We start from the raw sequence: 25,053 nt of genomic DNA on the forward strand, positions 1-25,053 counted from the left end.
AGACGTGAAATGTAGAACTATCATTCATTAAGAAAACATAACAGGAACTTTTTAAATGGAATATTTGGATTGATTAATTGATTTCAAAGAACAGTTTTTGAGCTTAGAAAGTAACTGTGTTGGTTGCTTTCAATTTCGTCATCGCAATGACTCCAATTCTTGGTGACGTCACCAAGTTGCTCGAGCTTTGTCGTGTTATTGTCAAAACCTTTATTTTCACTCTTTGAACTTAAAACATTTACTGCTATTCGCCAAGGCTGCAAAAGATATGATGTCTACTACCACAGATTTGAAATGGCAAGTGGTCTTTTTTTATAGAAAAACTATGTAGCCTTTATTGCACAATAAGTTGCATGATATTGAATAACGCCGATTATATCGAGCTTGTAGCAAGTTATACGTTGTAACGAAACATGCTCACAATAGCATTAACAATTTATTTTCTCGCTTTCTAATGTTGTCTTTGAGAACATCACTAGTTTTTGTTTTGGGGCAGGCTGTTTCGCTTCACAAACGACGGAACATTGCCAATTCGTTGAGTTATTCTCAGGTAACAATTCGTTTCTGTTGGATTCACACGTGTGAGATATCGTTGGCATTGGCGATGGCCTCACTGGGATTAATGTTAGAGGTCTTGGAAGGGCTGTGGATCTTCCTCATCCGATAGTTCTGACTGTCGCTGTCCACCAGGCAAACCGATTCTGAAAGATAAGTTCGGTGTGATCAATTGGTTTTTTGATGAAGAGAATAATCACAGTGCGCTTCTTGTGGAACAAAGGTCTTCCTGAACCCTCAAAACGATCCTAATCTTGTGGCCCAAATAGTACCGTTTATCCATTCAAATTCCCCTAAAAGCATTATTTCAACTCCATCATTCCGAAGCCTAGTTAGTGTTGAATCATAGCAGTGTTGCCTCGCATCGACTTCGTTACGACAGATTTGAGCCAGGCTAATGGAAAGACAGAAACGGGACCCCGGAATAATTGAAGCATTAAATTTAGGCTTTAGAGGGACTTTTGGCGGACATTCATGCTTGGGGCCGAGCTTTTGGCCGGAGGGAATTGAGAACTCGTTTCTTTTTTGCTCCAATGAACCTGAACCATGGTGAGTCCTTTGTGGAGAGAGCACACAAGCTCTGTTGGCTTCCCCATGACTTGAAGCCAATGACTTTTTTGCTTTTTTCAAAAGATAATTCGAGCCAGATAAACGAGGTCGGTTGAGAATCATACATGGTCTCACAGGACCTTTGCAGACTTCCAAATCCCAAGGCGTTCCAAATTTCGAGAGATAATGTAAGAACGAGATTGGAGCAACCGTTGAAAAATGGAGAAAAGAGGCGACGAGCAGAATTGGGTGTGGCGTATATGGATAGCACAGAACTGAGCAGGGCTCGAGAGGGCGTTCTGGTTCGACCATAGTCCCCATTATATGATGGATCATACCTTCAAACAACGCTTCCTCAAACCAAAATAATGGACAAGATTTTATATGCAAAGATCCTAATTGGATTATGTGATCCAACCAGACAATTCATCATTCCGATTGAACGATTCAGACTCGTCCTTTATTTATGAGCTTTTACATATATTTTTGCATTCGATGCCCATGATTGTTCATCTGTTAGGGTAAGATAATTAGAATTTGGGTCAAAGTTCAAAGTATAATGATGAATAATTGGAAACAATGATATGCAAAAAAATATTACGATTTTGAGGTCAGTCATACTAATCGATTTATTTGCAAATAAACAAATGCGAGACTCCAAGAGAAAAGAAAGATTTTGGGAGAAAGAAAAACATAAAATATGAGACTTGTCCGGAATAAAGTGATTACATTTGGCTTTGATGGGCATAAAGAGTGTTATACGCACACGCGTTAACTTGGAAAATATACGTAAGAAACCGAAATCGTCACATTTCATACACCATACGAATCATACACCTCTATCAAATCAAACTTTTCGCGACGCATTATAAGTCAAATTGACAGCTCAGATTGATGTTTTCCTGGGTTGGATAGAGATTTATGGAATGAGGTTTCATTTACGCCGGAAACTTTCCCTTCTCCTGCAGTCATAAATTTATTTCTTCATCTCATACCATCCATTTCAGTTTGTCATGCCGACATTGAGTCTCCAAGAGAGCTCTTTCTCTACGTATCTCATTCCGAGGAATGAGAGTTTGCGGCTCATTTCAAGGCCTCGCGCTATTTTTGTATGTACTTTCGTATTGTCTCTCGAGGAGCTTGTACAGCAAAGAAAAAGGCTTGAATAGCCAAAGCCCCTTACCTAAAGTAGTATGAAGTGTGATGTATGGTGTCATCCAAATGACACAGGCAAAGTCCTCGAGAAATGTTCTCGTTAAATCCAACATGACAAATTTAAACTACCGTACACCTGAGTCGAACTCCAAGTTTGTGCTGTTCCATGAAATGGAATCTTTTTGGAGAGGAGAAAAAGTTTCAAGCAAAAAACGGAAGGTATATGATTTATGAACGCCTAATGTCGAGATAATGCAACGCAAAGCCGTTGCAAATAGACAGGGTTAAAATGGAGTACTAGAATGGGAAAAAGTGACCTGGTTGTCTGTATTGCCCTGTTCACTTTAGTTTTTCCATATTTTGATGTTTGAAACGTCCTTGTTCATTATAATTGTGTTAGCTAACCGTAATTATCAAGTTATTGTAGTTTGATATCACGTGCATACAAACAGTCCTGATAAAGCCTATGGAAAAGCGCAACATTTGGCAATTCAATATGCAACCACATTCCTTTGTAAAGACTGAAAAGAAAGTAGAATTACAAACTCTCTCGAATTTATGAAGCACCAGTGTCATGTTTTGAGAATTACGTGTACAAGTCTTTGGCGAAATTTAGATAAAAACATAAAACTGAAGTATTTCCGAGGTTCAATGATCTGTGAATGCAACACCGATTATGAATGATCACTAGGGCCGGCCAAAACTTGCATCCTGAATTTTGCGCAAATTTTGCAAAAAATTGCACATCCATGATCCTTCTGCAAGCTTATTGCATTTGCAAATCTTGCTATTTTGACAGCAATAGTTGACAGTTTTTTTCCAATTCATTATGCAAATGCAATCAATTCAGCAAAAAAAGTACCAATAATTGTGAAGATTCATGATAATTTTCAAGAATTGTGGTCAGATTTAGGAAAACATATGAAATTTTAGCACCCGAATTTTTTCAAATCTTTTTAAATAAAAGTACACATGGTTATGAAATATATTGCAAATATATTACCAATTACCTGCTTATGTTTTCTACTAATCTGAAATAGCTCTTTTACCATTGCAAATTTTTAAGATACTCTAATTAAGATACTGGAACTTAGTTTTGTTCAAGTAATGAACTTCTCCTTTAAAAATCAGGCATATCTTGACGTGTTTTCACGATTTCTGGGATAAATTGTCATAAGGTGGATGGTTAATTTCAGAAAAACTGACTTATCATTACTTTCATGAAACTTGAAAGACTTACTTTTTTAACAAATTGTTCTGCAAAACATTTGCTAGGCTCTGACATTATTGTTTTTTAGTTAATTAATTGAGATTTATCTTTTTCACAAAACATTTAGGGTGTGCAAAATGCTGATTAGTCTTGGAGGTAGCATGGACAAGGCAAGGTCTGCTCGCTAGCTATAGCAGGTTCAAATCCAATGCTGTGGAAGATATCATGATATTATTTTCCTGTTCATCTACTTGTTGCTTGATAGGGAAAACAAAAAGCAGCCCTTACACTCTTAAAGTTTATTTGGAAACTTTAGGGCAAATTCGGTCGATTTTTTATGCAAATTTGCTGTTAATAAAGACCATATTGATCTGCAACTTTTTGCCGGCCCTAATGATCACTGTGCTACAACCAGTAGACCTTACAATTGTAGAGAGGTTGCGTGACCGGTTTTTGGTTGCGAGAGCGTTGAAGAATCATTGTTGTATCTAAGCATACTTTATTAACTGAATAAAGGCTTTGTATTCAAGTGAAAGGCATTATGATATGAGTCCAAAAGAATGTAGATTTGGATTATTAATATTAATTACCAAAGCTCAAGATTGCGTACGGGAAAAGTGTAACATTGGACTTCCAATGGAAGTAAATTTTTTCTCAAAAGACGTGGCCAAAAAGACGAAATTCATCAAATCCGGACCAAAAGTCTGGTTTAATGACCACAGAAAGGACATTTGAAGTTATGTAGAAATAAAGGGCCAGATAAATACGGCAAAAATTTGAAAATATTACTTTTGAGCAAATCCCTTTGCATTCAAATTATATAAATGTGACTGGCCAGTAGTTTATTTCGAAAGGACTCAGAATATTAAAATTCTCTAAATCGACCTGTTTGGGCGTTTGTGGTTTGATGTGTCAATGTTGGGTAATAGCAAAGATTTAAAATTTTCATCTCATTCATATGTTCTGGAAATACATAAGGACTTATGGTTACTCCGACCCAGAGCGGGTCAATTTTGCCGGGAAGCCCATTGGAAGTCCAAGTAAATTCTAGTAATCCATGGATTAAACCAAGGACACAAAAGCTAGGAAACGCAACTTTTTTGTGATCACCAAACCCTTCCCACCAAGTAAGGCCTAAACTTTTGCGGCTGAAATTTTTGAATGTCAGTTATTGGCATAATTATTGAACAAAATATGTGACTAATATCATTTTTGTAACCATTGATGGTAAGAGCTTAAAACCAGGCATTTAGATAAACTTGAAATGACTTTCAACATGTCTTAAAGTACAACAACTGAAAAGTGCTAATTAGGTTTTCTTGATAAAATAAGAATTTGCTCAAAACACAATCAATCAATTGTCTTTTGCCAAAAATACTATTTGTAGAAAATTGTTTCAGAAACATCTTTACCAAATTTCAAGTAATTTGACGCATTTGTTATGAAACTATGGTTCTCACTCTAGGAATGGCCCTCAATCCAAAAGTAGACATACTGTAGCTCTGAGCTACATATTGTTCTTTAAACACATTTGGATGCTTCATAATCATGAAATAATAATTTTAAGAGATATGGCACCTTTTTTTACTGTTTTGGCATTTTGGATGCTTTTGCAAGAAAAACAATTTATTGGAGTCCAAAATTCAAATTGAGATCTGGTCTACTGTATTTTGGTATTACTCTGTGCCCCTTAAATAATGCCTACCTTTTATGTAATAAGTAGAAATTTAAACTTTATAAAAAGATAACTCATTCATTTTTCACCAATGCCTGATGTTTTTTATCAAATGTGTGGTTAAGACAAAATTATCTATTTTCCATCCCAGAGATTCTAATATGTTAAAACTTATGTACCTGCACATTTATTGCTTATTCCATACATTTCTTTTATATTTTGTCAGTGTACATTACTCATCAATTAATAAAATGATTCTTGTTGATTTTCTACCTATGCGTGTTTTTGAGCCAATTTTATGCAATATTTCGCTGATTTGAAAGACAATGCGATTGTTTTGATTAGTTTGATGTTCATGGGTATTTCATTTATTCTTCTCACTTTCAAGATTAATTCAGAAATATTTAGTATATGGACGGAGTTGTACATCAAGGAGATCATTATTTAATTAGAAACACTTTATGTACTATGCAGTACGGATAATCTTGTTTTATTCATACTGGAGTTACTGTCTTGATTCAACGCAATGGCCTAAGTTGGCGGTGAGGGGAAATCCGTGTCGTTTCCTCTCTTTAGAGTCCCTGATTAAACAAGTGATTATGAATGAATGTTATGCTCTGGCCCATTGCTAGCTATTATGCTGTCAATGAATCGATACATATCTCCAACAGTAAAAATCGGATATAAGAGCAGGATTGTCAATCCTCGAATAAAAATATATAGTAAAGTAGCATCGGATATTAGAGCAGAATTGAAGGCGGCACAATATTTCTTTTATTTCCCGCTCCACAATGAAGTTTTCGATGGAAACTGGATGGAAAATGGTTAAGCCATTTTATAAAAGCAAATTTTCAGCCGCTTTCTCATAAATCAAACAGTGATACCTAATGGCTCCTGCCAAGAGAACCACTTGTTCCATCAAGGAGAGGCCAATGCTAGTTGTCGATTTTGACAAGCTGTCCAAGATAAGCCTGACCGAAGCTGCCACAAAGTTAGGAGTCAAGCGTGCTTTCTTTTGAAAACTCTTGTTTTTTTAGCCATTATGTAATTCTGTGACAAATTAACTAAGTATTTGGTGCACTGCTCTCCTTGCATTTTGTTTCCTTTTGGTCGATTTTTATGGCTGCCTTTTGTTTGGACCGTAAAACTACATCAAATTATAACTTAAAAATATGTTTTCTGTAATCAGTTTTGCCTCTGGAGCCGCGGAACTGGAGCATCGGATATAAGTGCAGAAATTCACGGCCCCAAAGTTGCTCTTATATCCGATTTTTATTATATATTCATTCATAACAATCATCGGTTTAACAATTTGTTGCCAAGCTTCTTCAATACCAGCGAACAAAGAAAACTGCCACTCGAAATAAGGGAATAAGACAAGTTTGTCAACATGAATGATATTCATATTTACGCATCAAGATGAACCCGAACGTAGTCAATCATATTACTTTCACAACTTTTAAAACTTTTTGGAGGGGTTCTTGCTATAGTATTGCCAAACCACGATGACGCATGGCGGGGTTTGGGCTATATTTTCATCGAAAAAAAAGATTTACCTTGTTTCCGGCAGCAGGAGGTGAGTACCTCAGCAAATTTCGTTCCAAAACTCCCGACAAAGCAATAAATCAAGAACGAGGACGCAGCGTTCAGGGTGAGGATGAAATTGTTGAAATTCGAAAGACATTTGGCCGGATTGATCCCATTGCAGTGCTCTCCACTGGCGATGATTTGGTTCGTGATCACGATCTCAAAGATGGTCTTGATGATTCTCGGCATGTGACAAATGATGAAGATGATGATTATGGAGGCTAGAGTGGCGCCATAATTGGGCTCATTCCTGAAAAGAGGAAAGTGAATAGCGAATACGAATTGCAGTGTTCCTTCATTTCAAGAGTGAGCAAGATTTGGCGACACTAGATCATCCGAAGGGCACCCTGGACTCTTGAGATGCCTTTGACATCTCAGATGGATCATCGTTAAAAGAGCTTTGACGCATCCCAGCACATCGCAATCAATTATGCCCTCCTATTATCTTGCCAAGGTTATTTCTCGTCAGGGTTATAAGACGCAGAAAGACTGCAGAGTCTCAAAATGGTAGGAACAGACCCTCAGCACTACGTCTAACGAGACTGTTGAAACTAATGACCTTTGTCAAAGAGCAATAGGCATCATTGTCGCAATTTGTGAGGTCCTTCACATTAGCCCCTAGAATCAGGATACGGTCTGTGAGAGCAATCCCGTTTTAGACCTTATCAGATTTAAGTGAATATCATCATTGCATAATGAATAATATATCTCATAATATAACGATACATTATAGATAATAGAGCGCTGAGGAGAAATTTGACGAGATTCAGCCTTGTCTCAATTTTGCCTTCCTTTTATTTAAAAGCTCGATGGAGTAACGTGTATGTATGTTCAAGTATAGGGTAAGAAATGCACCTCCGTTTATCGACGGATCTAAATACGTATCAAAGAGCGATTAAATAAATTGATAGCATCATCTTTGCATCCTCTCCATCAGCGTCTTACGAGATGACGAATGAGGACTTAAATAGACTCTTTTTTCAATAATCCAATTGATCAACCCACGTATTTTTCTTGAGTATTGCCAATTCCGCAGAAAAGGGTTTAATCTACACAAAAACGCAGATTAAGAATACGCTGGTATTTCCCGGTGGACAAAAAAACCGGATGGTTTTGATCCCTCGAATTCAATCGATGCTTTAAGAAATGATGACATATGCCAAATGTTTCCAAATCAAAGGAGGTGGTCCGCCTCCCTTGACAAAAGTGCATCATCCTCATGTAAGAGTGCATTTCACCCTACCAAATATCTAAATTTGGATTTACTAAAATGCACCAAATTGAGAGGCAATTTTTCATCCCTCAAACCCATTTCACGGACATTTCCTGGATGAAGAGGCCCACCTTTGAGTGGGACATGATTCATCCTTTATCACCCAAAAAACTCACTTTTCCTTGTTAGAGAGCTCTGCTCCATTCGGGAACTATTTTTATAAAAAACGGGATATGTTGGTATGAGTTTTAAAGGCCGTAAGCTTAAGGTGTCAAGGCTGGGGTTGTAAATGAGATCGTGTTCTCTCCAAGACCACAGGAGAGACTCATGCTCTTGAAACAACACTTAGCTAGTCTGCAGGGAGAAACTTTGGCCATTAATCCTTCCACCGAGTTCTTTAATCAAGGCAAAGCAAGTCTCATTCTGTACATGTATGGTACTAGCCTAAGTGTAGTATGGAAGGTGCGGGGTTTGAGCTAAATTCATGCATCTGCGTTTCAGAGGAGAGACCACTCAAATTTGAATTTTGTTTAATGTTCATGGGAGAAGTGTTGTGGAGTTCATCGAGATATACAAATGTATTTACCCGGTATAACAATGATGGGAATGTTTTGAAGTTTATCTTTCAAGCTAATAAGCTTGACGAGGTTTTGACAAATTTTGGAACCAAAACCAGCTGTTTCTGGCCCAATGATAACAAAGGTTACCCTCATCCATAAGTGCAGGCAAAAACAATCACCTAACTTTTGATGATTTCCCAAAGTTTGATAATTAAAACATTACTCTCGTAAACAAGATGCCAGACTTCTTTACCTTAAGCCATGCGAATCGGATTAGTTCGAGAAGAAGTGGCACCCCGAGTATAAGAAGAGTGACAAAAGATTAAAGTTTCATTTATATGCAAATTTATCTATGCATGTTATGATCTTTTCAGCTGGCAACAAGTTCACAGATATCAATTTCAAAAGCTATTTCGTGGATGCTCCATGTTAGAGGGGGAGGTTTTTTCTTCTTACACATGAAAGTGGAAGAGGGAATGGACGGTGAGTCAAGGTCATTGGATTCCATTACTTAATTTATTTTCAATGACGGAGCCAAAAGTGGTGATCATTGAACTATCTGGTTGGGCTAGGGTTGAGCCGGACTTTTTCGAGTCCTATGATTTCCAACTTCTTGCCGAAAGAAGCAAGTATTGTTTGGTTTTTTAGTCAATCTCAATCTGTTCCCTGTCAAGAGGCAAATCGTAATGGTAATTTACTTCCTCCTGCTTCATCAAATCCACAAAGAAACGAGTGTAAACGAAAGAACGATTCCACTAGCAACAATAGAGATATATGTCTGACCCAAATTCGATCACTCTTTCAAACTATGGAGGCCAAAAGTTGATGTCAGCAGGGGACACATTCCAGCCTGCACCTTTCAAGGAATTGAGCCATCTATGGGCTACTTTGAGAAACACAAAAGTGGCCGTTTTTAGAACTAGGCTACTCGCCCCATTGTCAGTGAAAATACAAATTTGTGGTCAAGTTGACAGATGGTTTTAAGTTGTCATTGATTTTGGATGCTACGGTTAGCATCTACCGCTCACCGTTCAATAGTCTACCTTCTGAAAAAGCGTCTTCTTTTAATCGTCTTTGATAGCCGAATTTGACGCTATTTTGGACAGAATTGGTATTCTTTTCAATTTAGTACGGTCAATATCTCAATTGATTGAATGAAGAAGTATTGGAATATAACAATAGATCAAATTGCTGTAAATAGGGTCCAGATTCGCCAAAGGGCGCCACAGGGAAGAGTTGGACAAATAGGAAAATTGATGTCACATTAGTTTGTTTGAAATGAGAATAGTCGAAACTGGAAACAGACATGAAGATGCCAAATTATATTTGCAACAGATGATTTTGTTTTCACATTTGGCCTTCTAGCTCAAAAAGTTGCTTGCTTCCCTTAGTTTAGAGCCAAAAGGTTGACCTGTAAGGCCAAACCTGAAAATGAAATAAATAAGAAAAGGGATCTGGACCCTATTTGAAGCACATGCATTTCATCCCATGGAATGTCGATCTCCACTTGTGAAGAATTAAATCTGATCTCTACTTGCCAAAGATGGATTCAAACCTTTTCAGAGATCCATCAAATATTCACGCTTAAACAAGCCTTTGCTCAGGCAAATAGTTACAGGCTTAAACAATGCAGTTCCAAATGATAAACATATCTTCCTTCATGACGCCTCTTAATCAAACAGCCACCGTCTGACGTCGCAACTCTTTTTTGGGACTTCACTGATATTACAGGGCATTCCTGACTGGGCTTTCAATTTAGAATTTCAGTTCATTTTCCTTCAAAGAAATTTTTACCTTCAACAGAAACTTTTTAAAACGTAACAATATTTTTATGAACTTTCAAAATACAAACGTACATAAAATTTATATTTTCGAAGAACTAAAATGATTTGCTAGAATGACATCACTACCGGGTTTTGTACGATTAGACTGAAAATAATATGCACTATTCATCGACCCCATAATATAGGACTACCTCACAATTGGTATAATATAAAGGATGATAAATGAGTTAAAACGCCAAAATCCACAATTGCCGCAAGCTAATGGCCAAAATTTGAGGCAATGTTACTCGTACCGCCAACTTATTCATTTCAAAATTGCAAACAATATTCTGAAATAAAACCATGATAGCGGTTCAGCATCAACACTAGACCATATTTTTGGCATTTCAAAGTTATAAAACAACTCAGGGAACAAATAAAAGTTCAGTTGGATCAGTGTGCTTAGTTTATGACTGTTGCCTTCATTTTTTCCATTAACAAAAGATCCCCAAATCTGAGTACCAAAATCGATTTTTCAATACTTTTTGTTTTCTTCACGTAGTCAATACTGTATTCGAAATCCTTTAGTAAATAAGAAAATGTGACAACAAACAAGACAGTAAAGAAAAAGTGAAGTGACAATCACTCGAAAATAGACGACCATCATGAACGTAACATCATACAAGTTCGTTGTTGAAGTAGGTCATTAAAGTTCATGATCTTAAACTTAAGTCATGATATGATTGACACCATGTAAACAAATCCTGGGCTTTTCCTACAGTGACAAATTTGCCTCTCAATGAAGTGGAGCTCATTCTCGCATCGAACTTTTCATTATCTTCTCGTGGAACCCTTAAGCTTAATGGCATAACCCGGAATTAGAATTCAAATAGTGGGATCCTTTTTCTCACACTAGACATGCATATCTCCAAGAAACGGCTAAGGGGAGCAGATCGAGATTGCTTTTGTGTTCCTCTTCATTCCAGAAAGTGGCCACATCATTTCCATTTTGAATAACAATGAAAGCAGACCTGTCCTTAGGAGTAGAACTGAATATGGCACCAATAAAAAGCCTGAGAATCGATGTACTCATAAGAATTTGTCCTTGTTGTTTATGTTCCATCGTGTCAATAGAAACGTGCAACGTGTATGTGAAGCTGTCGAGACAAAATGGCAAATAAAATAGTCGACAGGCAGTCAGGCACCCAAACAGAGTTTTAACGGTGCCCAAGAGACAGTTTGAATGGACCATTCACTCAAGGCACACAAGCGACCAGACAATGGATTACTTTCGCACCTTCAAGACAAGGCCTTTCGGCAATATACCTGGAATGTGAACTTGAAATTTTTATCTGCCTTAAAAAAGCGGTGTAAAGATGTTTAGCCATTTTCAAAATATTTTTAGCTAACTGTTCACCAAGAAGCGACCCATAATGAGAGACAACATTTACACCTATTTACTCCCAAGGAGTGGAATATTGCGTATTACAATTCCAATTGATTTGAGGTAGGTTCGAGTTCGGCCTGAGTCGACCACTCCCTTGTAAAAAGAAGCTCATTCGTAATCTACCCATGTATGCAAGTATATACTTTTGATTAAGTATTGATAAAATCCTTCTTTGAGAATCGTTGCATTTGTAATAGTTTATAGGGGTAACGTCTTCATAGACTGTAGGCATTGATGTCTTTCTTGAATTCATTGACCTTTCACAATATTTCAAATACTAGTGGAGAATTGACGTATTAAGGTATTTTTGTTAGGCCAGAGCCTCGGTGATCTAGTGTTATAAATTGAATTACTGCAACCAGATTTGGAAACGTGAGCTTGACATACCGGAGCCCTTAATTTATCGTAAGCTACAAATTAAATCTGCCCCTTTTGGTCAAAACAGCAACCTTGTGCCAAAACAGATAACAGCTTGAAGCACTAAAGTGGCATTGATTTTCAAAAAGGTTCCAACTTTCTGACAACAAGGTGCCTTTTGGAAAAAGGTAGCAGTTTTTGGCTACTTTACAAGAGTCTTATTTTCAAGACAAGCAGGCGTTGTTTTCTGTATTCCTTTGGTTTCTTTTGACATTATGTTGTTTCCCGAGAGTTTTTGGTCTTTCCCATCCAATCATCAAACTTCGTAAACCCATCGAGGAGAGTGCCGGGGGCGAAAAATGGTTATTGATTGTTGTCACAAAGAACGGTATTAGCGTCAACCTTGCCAATTTTTAAAACAAACTTTGAGATCAGAGAGGGAAATATACGGTTGCTTTTGTGATGTGGTGAATATAAAAGGGCGGTTTAAAAACACTTGATGATTTGGGGTTTTTCTAACCAATCAAAACGGGTTCAAATAAGTTCTTTGTGCACTATATGTTCAAACCTTAGGATTCGTCACTCAATCTATTTATAATGAAGGAGCATTGGGCCATGAAAAATAGCTGTCTTTTCCCTCGACCCACAAAGGTCAAAAGAATATCTCAGGATTTGAATTCGATCTGTCAACTTGATATCAACGCCACGAACATTTCCAGTACGATTTGCATAAATCATACTTTCAAATAGAGTAAAAAAAATCCTCTCACTCGGTGCGTTTTTTCGCCTCAATGGACCGACTTTGGCCAAGAAGGAGAAAATATCCCTTCCATTACACATCAAATTCTCGATTCTCGCACCCATTTTCCAATTTTACAATGGGCCAACATTTTTTATGGTCCAAAGAACCCAGAATGCACAAAATTCTAATGTTGGGCCCACATCCATTCTTATTTATGTCTTGAATGTCCATGAATATGACTTTTTACCAAAGCACCCTCGAATGAAATTGGTAAGAGCATCACTACTTTTTGCACTTAACGAAATGTTCGAGAATGCCCATGGGATCTGTTGTTTGGGCGAGGAAAGTTGGATGGATGAAATATGCCTTCAAGAATCAAATTTGGTGGAGTGATCAGAAACGTCAATTAAGTAGATGGGCTAAAAATCTAAACGAAACCACAACTTCTATATTTTAGTACTTTTGTCCAACGAATAAAGTAGGTCATTGACTTTAAGATTTTTTTTTTTCCATTGTCCCCTTCTATGGTCAAGCACTAACAAAGGGGTTTACAAGTAAAAAATCCGTTGTTACTATACAGTGTCTTACAGAAAATGCACAAGTTCCAAAGAAATGTAAAATCACACCTATTTCAACTACTGTAGATTGCATTAATTTTCAAAAGTTCTCATCTATCTACAACGTGATCTGTCCACATAAAAGTATAAATTTTTGCCTTTTGATTTTTGTAGATTCATGCCTTTTCTAGTTAAGTAAAGTAGCGCAACAAAACTTAAGCAAACAAGGACATGATATTAGAATATATATGACCACAAATGAAAGTGAAACAATGTATTAGCACTAAAGCATACTTTTTCGGTTTCGAGTTTCTGCGAAACTCCACAGGCTCCTATTTGAACGAATTTTCATTCTGACGTTTGAAGAAGGTCTCATATTGGCAAGTCTATCTTTCAGCCTTGCGGGGTTTGAGTTTTCATCTTTTCCAGTTCCAGGAAGATCTTCTCTGCCATGAAACAAGCATTCCTTCAGCTATATAAAATCGAGCTTTTTCAATTGTTCGTCCTAATCTCGCCTCTTTCCCTTCTCCCTACCATAAGAACATAGCTAAAAATTTGCTCTCTTGAAAATGGATTTCATATTTCGGCGACACGTTTTATCGTAATTCGATGAAGTTTAGTACAATCTCAGAAAGTTTCGCTTTAAAGTACCAAGTCCTTGATTTTCAACCGAGCTCGATAAGTCTGTGGAATGATCCTCCGATATATTTAGTGTCCAAGGGTTGAACCAATGTTGTTCAATAATCTTATGAGCTTGCAGTACCTTGCCTGGTAATTCCATTGGATTTGTTCTGTATGTTTGGATGCATTGCTCGGGAGCCTTTAGGATTTAAATTCCAGACATGTCGGAGGAGGAATAATGTAAATGTTCAATCTCCACTGAGAAGTTCTATGCCTTTCCAGAGCTGAAAGATCATCCTCGCTCGACATAAGTTGACCAAGTTTCCTGACATGCAAATACGGGCCAAATTCAAGGCTGAGGCCTCTTCAGACTTCAAGTCATGACTCAAGGTTGGTTTGTTAACATGACGTTTGAATTTGGCTATCCCAGGTGAGACGACAACGATGACCTTGGACCAAATCCGCCCGAAAGTCTACGTAATATGCTTTAAAGTACGCTTTCAATTTTCACATAAGCTTAGGGGCGATTTTTTTTTACAGATGATGCAATTTTAACACTAATGTAAATTTACGACTAAATCCAGCCTTGGCTGCAAATTTGATCTTTCCTTTCTCTTCTATTGCTACCCTGTAGTTCATTAGCCCCAATCGAAGTTTCGAATTTCTCCACCAAATCTTATTTCACAAGAAAGTGAGGAAAGAAAACAATTTCGAGGAAATTTGACGGTTTCTTCAGAAATGACAAAACAACCTAATACCTCTAAGACAAACTTCAATGAATGCAAAATTCAACGCAATGTAGCCGTATAAAACAACATACAATATTAGACATGCAAGTGAATCACGAGATTTCAACAATTCGTAAACAATGGTCAAAGTCACTTTTTGCTACCCATATTAAAGAGCTTGCCCAATTTTTCATGTTTCAAATTTTACTTCTTTGCAAAAATTCTAGCCATACTATCGATTTAACTGGTCAGCTCTTGAGCCGGATATTTTTATGAGCGGCTAAAATGATAATTTTGTTCCACTTAGTAAAAGGAATGCAAATAAGAGTGTCAGCTATAAATCTCGCCTCGGGCATCTTAGAGGTTGGTCAGGATTCAAAGTCTTCAAAGAATGCAAGAAACTCTTCGTCCACAACTTGCCAAATTAAAACGCAATACAAAAAGCCATGATATCATCTTCTTAAGATATATACTCCTCCTATAAATGTTCTCGGGAATCAACTGATCTTCAATGGCACTTGATTTGGATGTGAATAATAGCTCATCATCTGCGAATGTCATCTATCGTACTTCAAATAGAGGCTGGAAAACCATGATACGAAACCAGAAATTGCAATCTGTATGTAATTTTTCTGATGTTGACAATGACGACCCCACTAAAGGTGCATTCCTATTCCTGGTGAGTTCCTTCAGCTGAGATCTTCTCACTTCTTATGGGATATTTTCTAGAGAACCATTTGATCTTTACTGGAAATCTTTAATTTAAATATTGATCCACTGAACCCCAGCAAAAATACCAATCAGAGAGCGAAAATCCACTTTTCAATGATCTCAGGATAGTGGATAACCACTTCGCCAGGTCATACCTTTTCAAGACGAAAGCAACTTCATTCTTTTCGACAGATTCTTTTCTTCTCTACAACTACATAACTAAACAACTAGTTTTTTCGAATAAATGGCATTGAAAAATAAATCCAAATTAGTCAATTATCCAGCACTTTTGAACTGTTTCTAAACTTGACATTTTGAATGGTCAAAAAGAACCCAAATAAGTGTCCAAAAATTTTCAAAAAACGTTTGCACGAAATTAGTTGGGTGTCTTAGAATTTGTGCTAAAAAAATAAATTCTAGATAAAACTGATGATGACAAGCTGAACACTGCCAAGGAGAAAATTTGAGGTAAAAAAGATAAGGAAATCATGTGTGGTTTCACATCATGTTTCTTGATGAGGCAATGACATTAATTGATTTTCTTCTTAAGATCTTACATCCACTTTTATCAACATATTATTCGGGTGTATCAATTTGGAGAGTCAAAATTGTGGAAACAAAGAGATGCATCTCACTTTGAAAATTCCGCTTCTTAGCACCTTTACTCAGATCTTCATGGGAAATAAAATGCAAAAACAACAGATATTCTCCACTTCTGGTTGAAGCCTAATAAGACCAATTTTTGGCAACGAATGTACGTGAAACTCTAATTCTTACGGTCATGTTAATAGTAAAGAGTTCAATTTGATTGCCATCGCTTTCATCTCACACAAAGCTTAACAATTGGCATTGAAAAGGGTCTTTTTACTATTTCCTTTCCTTATTCCCCATATTCAAAGTTGTTGTACTTTGAGACGAACTTGTGAAACCTCAGGCATGTTTGTTTCCCTACACTAGAAGCTTAAGGGGCCTTAAACGTTTTGAGGCCTGGAAAGGTATATCTTGTCGGAATGAGCCAGACAATACGAGAAATGGTCTATTGACTCTCACAAGAACTTGGTGTCGTGTTTCTCATACATCCAGTCGACCGTCAGACTTTTATGACCGCTCTTCAATGGCATCAGGTCCCTTTTTTCTCTTTCACTCTTGGACGAGAGCCTTTCGCTGCAATTCAATTCAGTTTGTTGGAACTGGAAACTTCGAACTTTCCGACGTTTCACGGCCTGGATTTAATGTTGTGCTCATGCCTTGAAGCGTTGCTTATCTACAACTTCATAAAGAGATGGGTCTCATAGACCATTCAAGCAGAAGTGTAGTTATTATTTTCCCAAAACTTTCACCACAGGATGTAGTCAAAAAATAATAATGTAAGTCTACATTACATAAGAGTCCGCTATTGTCCAAAATGATAGAAAAGACGACAGATTTTTTTCACAAACAATCTAGAGTACACCTGAAAATTTGGGGATTTCTAGAGTGACACTGGTAAAAATTGTGAAGGCTCGACTTTATTAGAGGTGCACATTTCAAGACCATGTGAGGCAGAGTAAAATATATCCAGAAAACATTTGCCTTGAAGATGCTTATTTGAACACTACCTACATAGATATGTCTAATCTCACAATAATTTGCACTCCATTCATGTTCCTGACTAATTTATTGGGTCATTTTGGCAACCATTTTGGAATCTTTGGTTCAAGTTCATCTTGAAACACATTTTGGTTTTTCTTCTTAAAGGTGATTGTACTTGGTCGATAAGACTCTGCCCACACTCCAAGAAACAACGCTTTTGCTTTTCCACTAATTCGATTTCGCTGTTCTGTCTGGTCCCAATGGAGAGTCATTATAGTCTCATTGTTCCCTTGAAAAGTACAAAAGGTGCAATGGTCTACCGTCAGCCTTGATTATAGGCGAGATTGGTTGGCTCAAAGGTCCAAATTAAGGGAAGTTTTAGGGTCCATGTTTCTCTCGACTAACTCTGTTCATTGGCCCTTCTACGTACAAATCCTTTTCTGTTCTGGTGGTTCAATTGAAGATTGTAGGTGCTGAGATTGCTCAGATTTCATCTCGAAAGGCTACTTCTCATTTAGGGGACGACTGAATCGAAGTGGCCTTATGTCTCAGTGGGTATGTGAGGGCGTGTAAGCCCCTGAAGCTCTTTCTCGTCTTCTTCCCTTCTCATTTCTATCTGGCCATGTCTGACCAGACTACTAACAATTTGGGCCGTGAGGCTTACCTTGCTTGCAAATTGGTCCTAACTTTTTGGACCTCTTTGATCCTCAAGTAGATTCGGGTGTTCAGAAAGGCCAAGGCCACCAAAGGGAAGATACCCGTGGCCAAAAGAATGGTCCAGTGGAGGTAATAGGTGACATAATACTGATTGTAGCGAAGCCAGGTGCCCGCGATGCCCAAGACCACCGTGTAATTGCTCCCCAATTCAGCGCTCTGGTTCTCGCTCAAAGGAAGGTGGTATTCTTCGACCTTCAGCTCGAACCAACGAGAAAAGTTAATTACCACTGAGAAAAAGACCACAGGGATTATGTAGATCAGAACCTGGAACAAAAATTGGGAACACTTACATACAATATGTCAATAGTTGATGGTACAGATAAAGATGATGTTTTTCATTGTTCTTGTAAAATATCAGGACAACCAACCAATCATAAATGAATGCCCTGGACTAAAAGGAACGTCTACATTAGACGTTCGGAAGCAATTCATCATCGAGGAGAGATTTGGACTTTTTTCATCTTCCGTGGCAACCATCGATTTCAATCTCTTATGAGCCACTTTTTATTCAGTACATTTCAAGGTATGACCTTCTCCATCTCAATATCCCTCATTCATTTTTCAAGATTTTTCACTGAAAAGCGGCGAGGCTGCAGAACATGCACAATGAATGTCTACCAAGACATTACTTCAAAGATCAAGTTATTACCGTTGTTGATGACTATTAGACCTTAAAAAAGACTTTTTTTGTCTTTTTGGAAAATGAAAAATGGAAAGACGAACTTTTTTCTAGGTCAGCTTGAGTACTAAAAGTTTTTTTTGGGTCTAGTCTACGATGCAACTAATGCCGACTCGGTGTGTCTTGAATTGTCGAAACATACAAAGTTTAAATTTGTACAAGAACACTTTTTCCAGACAAAGAAAAAATAAAAACAACCAATTAGAAGTTCAAATTTTCATTCCAAGTTACAACTGCATGATAGATCTTCACCATGATAGTAGAGTCTAAAAAGAGATCAGAGGCCACAATCTTATACACCAGACTAATTTTCAACACGTCCAATAGTCGTCAACTTCGGTATTTACAATTGCCTACTCAATGTTGAATATAAAACAGAGTTATACAGAGTCGCCTTTCTCGCGTAGTCTCGGCCATGGAACTGATAGCTATCCGTTCCATGCCTCGGCCAAATCTTTCGAGGAAAATTGATCTGGTTTGACGTGCTCTTTTTGTACAGCTGACTCCGGTTAAAGAGAAGGACATTGTGTCCAAATGGCTCAAATGTCATTGCATAGCAATTAGTTATTGCTTCGTTATGGCCTCATGTTTGGCCCTCAAGTGCTGTAATCCATCAGGTACATTTCAGCTTAGATACCAGACCAGTTTATGCATTAAAAAAACTTCGCATGGGTACTCATAATATGCATAAATTATAAACGAAAATGAGAGGTTGCGCATTAAGTTTCTGAAACTTGAAGATCATACTTATGAGAACAGGCATATTATTGCTTCTTCTACTTTTTCTCTGCTCATGTGCTCAGTAATGCTTCATTTATTTGAATGAGTTCTCTCGTTTCATCAAATAAGATAAGCTTTGTTATCATATTATAAATAAGTGCGGAGAGCTTTTTGTAAACCAACATGATTCTCTTCTCGAATCTTCATCAATCCATTCCGATCTACATTGAATTCGAATCAACGTTGCCAGGTGTTTCAAGCATTGTTTGCGCCATAGATAACTTCATATATAGATCGATCAAAGGCGCTGCGGTCGCTTGTTTTCGTCTCAGCTGTCGCTGGTGGGCAAAATGTTTCATTCGTAGTCAAGCTACTTAGGACAACTATGGTACAAATTTGAATCGTTGACGGCTCGTCCAAATTCAGAGTAGAAACCACTAATAGGACTCCTTGTCAAGCAATTACTCTCGTCTAGCGCGCTTCATAAAACGGGTAAGTTTTCCGACCACATCTTTAAAAACGAAATTTTGAAGGGGTGAAAATGGGGCTCAAATTTTAATTTTCATCCATGTGGTGGAAACACTTAACTGAAAGGCAAGGAACAACACTGGGTTGAGGCCGACACCCAGAGGTGTCGGAATTAACATTTATTACATAAAGGTGCAATCATGTCGCCCACATTCAAGCACATTGTTGGGAGATTGAAACGAAATTCCGAATGCCTCATCATTGCGTTGCAATTTCGGATACATTTTGTTAGATTTTCGACATGCATTGCCAAACAAGGGCAATCAACAGAGTACGTGATTTGCTCTACTAATGTCCAAATCTTTTTTTGACATGTTACATGTATTATGCCCCAAAAAGCATGTTTTTATTGTTTTATTATTCTACCGCTCTTTTTACCTGTATATTTGTAAGATTCAAAAGAAATTAAGATTAAAGAGGAATAACAAACGTTTCATGAGAAAAATCCAACTTGCCTGAAGCGAGATTTCACGAAATATCTTTGTCCCATTTCCACCAGCGTCAGCTGACCTGAAAACATGCCCATGCGGTACAGCTCCTGTTGAGCTCAAGCATTCTAGTTATGGTTTTCTATGGTTTGGGCACAACCCTACCGCTCCCATCAGGTGTACGTTTTGTCCGGCAAATTGAGCAATAAAAAGTCGGATCTGTATAAATCTGTGGAATAGTTGGCCGAGCGGGCTGATTCCTCTTTATGGAATCATATATCCTATTGCGTTTGAGTTGTTCTTGACTAATTACTTCAACATCTGATGTATGATTAGTGACCCAAGTCACATCATGTCAGGAAAAGAAATTGCGTTCATGGCATGTCATCACTCATGAGAAGTTCATTTTATGATCTACGTACCTCTTCCCCATTTCGTTTGGGTTGTGTGACCTTAAAAATAAGGGCCCCTATTAATGGTACTTCAAAAGCAACATGACATTACCGCAAGCATTGGCGAAGCATGGAAGGATTTCATGTGTAACTCTTTTGAATTGGCCATTTTCTGGACCAACTATCTGATAATGTTCGGAAAAAGATGACTTCAGTAACTAAACCTTCCTTCTCAACCGTTAACGTCTTAATTTCTAAATTATCTCGGATTCAAATTAAAATCTTGAGCGAGAAAATGAAAGCAGACCCTAATTATTCTTAGATATGAAGACATGTCTTTTAGCTGACACAAATTACGGCTCGAGGGAGCATCAAAAGAGCCACTCTCATCTTCTCAAGAGGCCCTTCCGTTTAATCGATTTTTTAAGGAATAGAGGAGCGAGATGTCCAATGCACTAATTGGAGCCTAGAGGAATGAGTAACTTTGCTCTTTGCAGATCAAATACAGACAGATTGAGGAAAAATGTTGTGCCCTGCCCAGTCTGGAACGTTATTGGAGGGGAAAAAGAGGTTTTTATTTGCTGAAAGAGACAAGTGAGAACGTTGAACGTGTGATGGAACAGATTGCCTTTTTGCTAGATCAAAAATTGACGAAATTTTTGCCTATTAGTAAAGTTAGTGGAGAATTCTGAAGATAAACTAAAAAGATTGTTGAGTAATAACACAAATACATAGATGAAAAAGCCAATGAATAGTGTACCTTCTTACATCAATATTGGGCATGTTTTGTTCGTTTATTATGATGGGCTCATGGATAAGACATGAATTTCTGTATCTAAAAATACCACAGGTTTTTTATAAGCTTTAAAAGTCTTTTCCATGGGAAACCTGGGAATGGGAATTGGGTGAAATTGTAAAAGAATGTACATATCCATGAACCATAAACAAGCCTTTGAGGAGAAAAACTTGCGATTCATACGCGTTGCTTCAGGCATAAGAGTATTTTCCCCCGTTTACTGTCAATAATTTATCCTATCCTCTGCCAAATTGACCGAAATGGTTTCATGAAAATTTCATATCCGAAAGGGAACAAAGAATTGGGAATGGAGAGACGAGCAAGTTTGAAGTTTTTCTTTAACTTCTGGAGAACAAAGAACTCACAAGAAATGCAAAATTTCTAAGTTAAGAAGGGAAGCGAAGTCTTGTTCAAAATTCACGCTATATGAACATCGCTCGACGTTCAGACCCCGACGGAGAAACCGAGGAATGGATTTGACTTTTCCCTGAGAAGTCTTTTTGTTAGCTTTTCAAGTCCAGAAGAGAGGAAGGTTCAATTCACAATGTACTTTTTCTGAATCGTATGTCTACTGCTTAACCTTTGCTTGTCCCAAAGTGTGAGTATCTTTTACACTTTGGCATTTCTTTGTTGGAAAACAAGAGCCGCAAATTGATGAACTATGGCATTTACCATTTAACCCATTTGAAAGTTATTTTGACCACATTACAATTAAATGACTCCTGAAACCTTCAGGTCTAAAGATGAAAAAGTGGTCACCCTGAACTATGCCAAATCACGCCTAAAAAAACTCACTGTTCGACATTGTGGATTAGTTCAAATTCAAATACTTTCAAGTGAGTAACATAGCCATCAGTAACATAATTCACGGCTCATTTGGATTAAGTCTGATGCACTTGAAACTCGAAACTATTGCTCAATGTTGCTCAAGCTTTTCAGATAAAATTGTGTCAAAATCAGGCGTGGGTTAAATAAAGCTCGACCAACATTGTCCCATGTGCCGTAGATGCGTCCTAAATGCACTTCATTGGTAGCAACGAGCATCCAATCCATTGGGGACTTGATAAAATCTGACCATGACTTTAGCGCAAGATGCCTTCTGACTCAGGATGCAGCAATGAATTAAAAGGACCCTCCTTAGTTGCCCATAGAGTGCGGCAATCATTTTTCAAGAGATATATGGTTGTACCAAAAACAATGTCATCCAAAGTGAGTATCGGGAGCAAACTACTAGTAGACTGCCCAATGGGAGACAACTGACAGGGTCCTTGAGCATCATTTCCTATTGTAGATGGCGTAGCCAGTTCCAATAGAAAAACCACACCAGTCAAAGGTTTCCAATTGTAGATGGTTCAGTCATTGATCAACTGGAAATTACAATTACAGTAAATCCGCCGTCACTCTTTTTCTTTTCTGTTCAATGGTTGTTGTGAAATCAAAGCAGACGCAATTCACCCGAAGTGGATAAATGAGGTTAAAAACCAGTCATTTTGATATTTTCAGCCTTGATATATCAGCATTTGTATGGTACCATTCTCTCAAACCGTTATGGAATAATTTTTACCTTCGTGATTTTCTTGCTCCCTTTTTCTAATGGTTCTTGCTCTTGACAAGGACCATCGCATCCATGTATCACTTTTGACCGCGACATACCCAAAGGCTGGCTTTTCAGTAATGGATAATGTGCAAACTAACGTATCCGTTTACTTTCAGCCACAAGGTCATCAGCATTGTTCTCTATTATCCAAATTTAATTCCTAAGACTTGCTCTCTATTAAGTATGAGCTTCTCCATGGATTTGGAATTCAGAAGTGTAGTGATAATCATGCAATAGCCACCGTACTCTCTCAATGAGGTTGTCTTAAAAGGTAAAGCTGTCAGTATATCTTAATAATCTTGATATGTTTAACACATTATAAGATAAAAACCTGTCCGGATTATTCAAAACAAGGATCCCGGGCAAATGCCGTGTTTGAGATCGTCTTTTAATCTTGCAACATGAGAAAGGTTCGTTGAAATGGTTAAGGCGGATGGAATATAAAAACTTTGAGCAGTAAATGCTTCCCAAATCACAACGTCAAGTGGCGACTTGAAAGAGATTCTGGAGTTGAATGCCTGACCCCTTGTTACTCTTTCATCTTTCACTTTAGCGGCCTATGAATTAAGGTGCGGGGTTTGATGTGAAAAGCCCTTTAATGTATACCACTAAATGTACGGTTTAGGAAACAAACATCAAAGCCCTTGATTGCCATGGATGGCCTTGATTGAAGCGAGCGTTCCTCGGAGACAAACGCTCAAATAGCGTCAATTAAGTTCGGCCGGGTTTTGATAAGCAGTATGAAAACGAACTGAACTTTGAAATATCCCCTATTTTATTTCATATCAAGTCTTGTCATTCCATTCACCAGTCTACCAGAGTCCCTGAATAAAAGTCATAGAGCATTCAGACATCCAAATGTGACCAAAGTGAAGGCAATTTTGACCAATAATGAAAAGCAAAATGGAGGAAGAAGTCGCTCCTAAGTCATTTCAAGTCGATACCTCTAATTCAGAATGTTGCCAAGGAGTCTGAGAAGATATATATATAAGTTCAACCGCGTCGAGTTTTTTGAAGTCCTGCTCAAGAGGACAAAAATGTGGTAGCAGTATTGAAATACATGTGGAGGTGAATATCATTTCCAAAGCTAAAACACATTTAACAAAACATGCATTTGTGCCAAAATAGATTAAGAAACACAATTCCTTGGTTAGTAGACTTTTATTTTGAATCATTTATTACTTAAAATCGATGCTGATTTCTTCTTACCAAGTCTATATAACCAATTGAAAACAGACTTACCCACGTCCAAAACTCTGAGGAGATCTAAAGTTTCTGCCAAGTTTGCAACACTCAGGTACGTAGGTCCAATGACCACAAAGAACATACCTTTTCTACAAGAAAACTGCCTTATGATAGCCTATCCATTTGTCAAAGTCTTACCTGAGCGTGGCGAAGAAACATTGCTTCACTATTGGCACTGCAGTTTTTGCTGACGCCTCAGTTTGTATTGTTACCGACAAAAATCCTTTGAGGCTCATTCAAGGTAGCTTTCCCATTATACTGCACAATATACGTGCAATGTAATAAAACCAAACCACCGACATGTCCGCTCTTGGCCTTGTCCCGCAAAACGCAGTTTTCACAAACGAGCAAAAGCTTATTGGAGTCAAGGGATGTGTGAAAGTTGAAGTTTTTTGGTGATGGGTAGCATTTTAGTAGTAAAGGAAAAATACGAATCAGTTCAACAGTTTGGATTATGAGTACACTACCACCTGAGAGTGATTGATTTTTCTGGATGAAAACAGTCGTTCTAAGGCTTTTCAACTTGCAAAGTAAAAAAAACGTACAAAGAGAGATGTGGCATTTATTGTTTTGCGAAAAAGGTAGTGGCTCCTGTTTTTGTAGGTTCTACGAACGATTGCAATGAGAACCAGTACCTTTAAGAAAATTTTGAGAGGTGCACTACACACTCAAGGACACTAATGTGCACGTGCACTTCAAATGGAAATGAATTTCCACTAAAATTCTCATTGAGTGAAATGACTTTTATTTCTCAAAACTGGCTGTGGCACCCTGCATGGTTCATTTACCAAGTCATTTCCGAATTACTGGAAACTCCTTTCCTTTAGAGTTACTGAGAACAAATGGCTGGACGCCATGAGACGGAAACAACTTTAAGGCCAAGGCTCATCAACCTTGCCGTGGTGTGTGATATGGTCCACAAATCAGCTACAAGAACCTCAACTGCCAA

The 25,053-nt window shown here is 37.8% G+C and overlaps 1 protein-coding gene across 2 annotated transcripts in view; it reads right to left on the minus strand.

Annotated features, from left to right (window-relative positions):
- Positions 1-312: 312 nt before the first annotated feature.
- The window catches only part of LOC131878094 (FMRFamide receptor-like), a 55,222-nt gene continuing 30,481 nt past the window's right edge, over positions 313-25,053 (minus strand). For both annotated transcript variants that reach the window (XM_059223993.1, XM_059223992.1), the window contains exons 5-7: positions 17,667-17,983; positions 6,701-6,981; positions 313-701 (exon numbers count right to left, since the gene is read on the minus strand). In XM_059223993.1, the coding sequence (XP_059079976.1) occupies positions 574-701; positions 6,701-6,981; positions 17,667-17,983 (726 nt within the window). In that variant the 3' untranslated portion in view covers positions 313-573. The remainder of the gene's footprint in view (positions 702-6,700; positions 6,982-17,666; positions 17,984-25,053) is intronic.

The sequence above is a fragment of the Tigriopus californicus genome, chromosome 3 (assembly GCF_007210705.1).
Source record: "Tigriopus californicus strain San Diego chromosome 3, Tcal_SD_v2.1, whole genome shotgun sequence".
In the NCBI taxonomy this organism is placed as follows: domain Eukaryota; kingdom Metazoa; phylum Arthropoda; class Copepoda; order Harpacticoida; family Harpacticidae; genus Tigriopus; species Tigriopus californicus.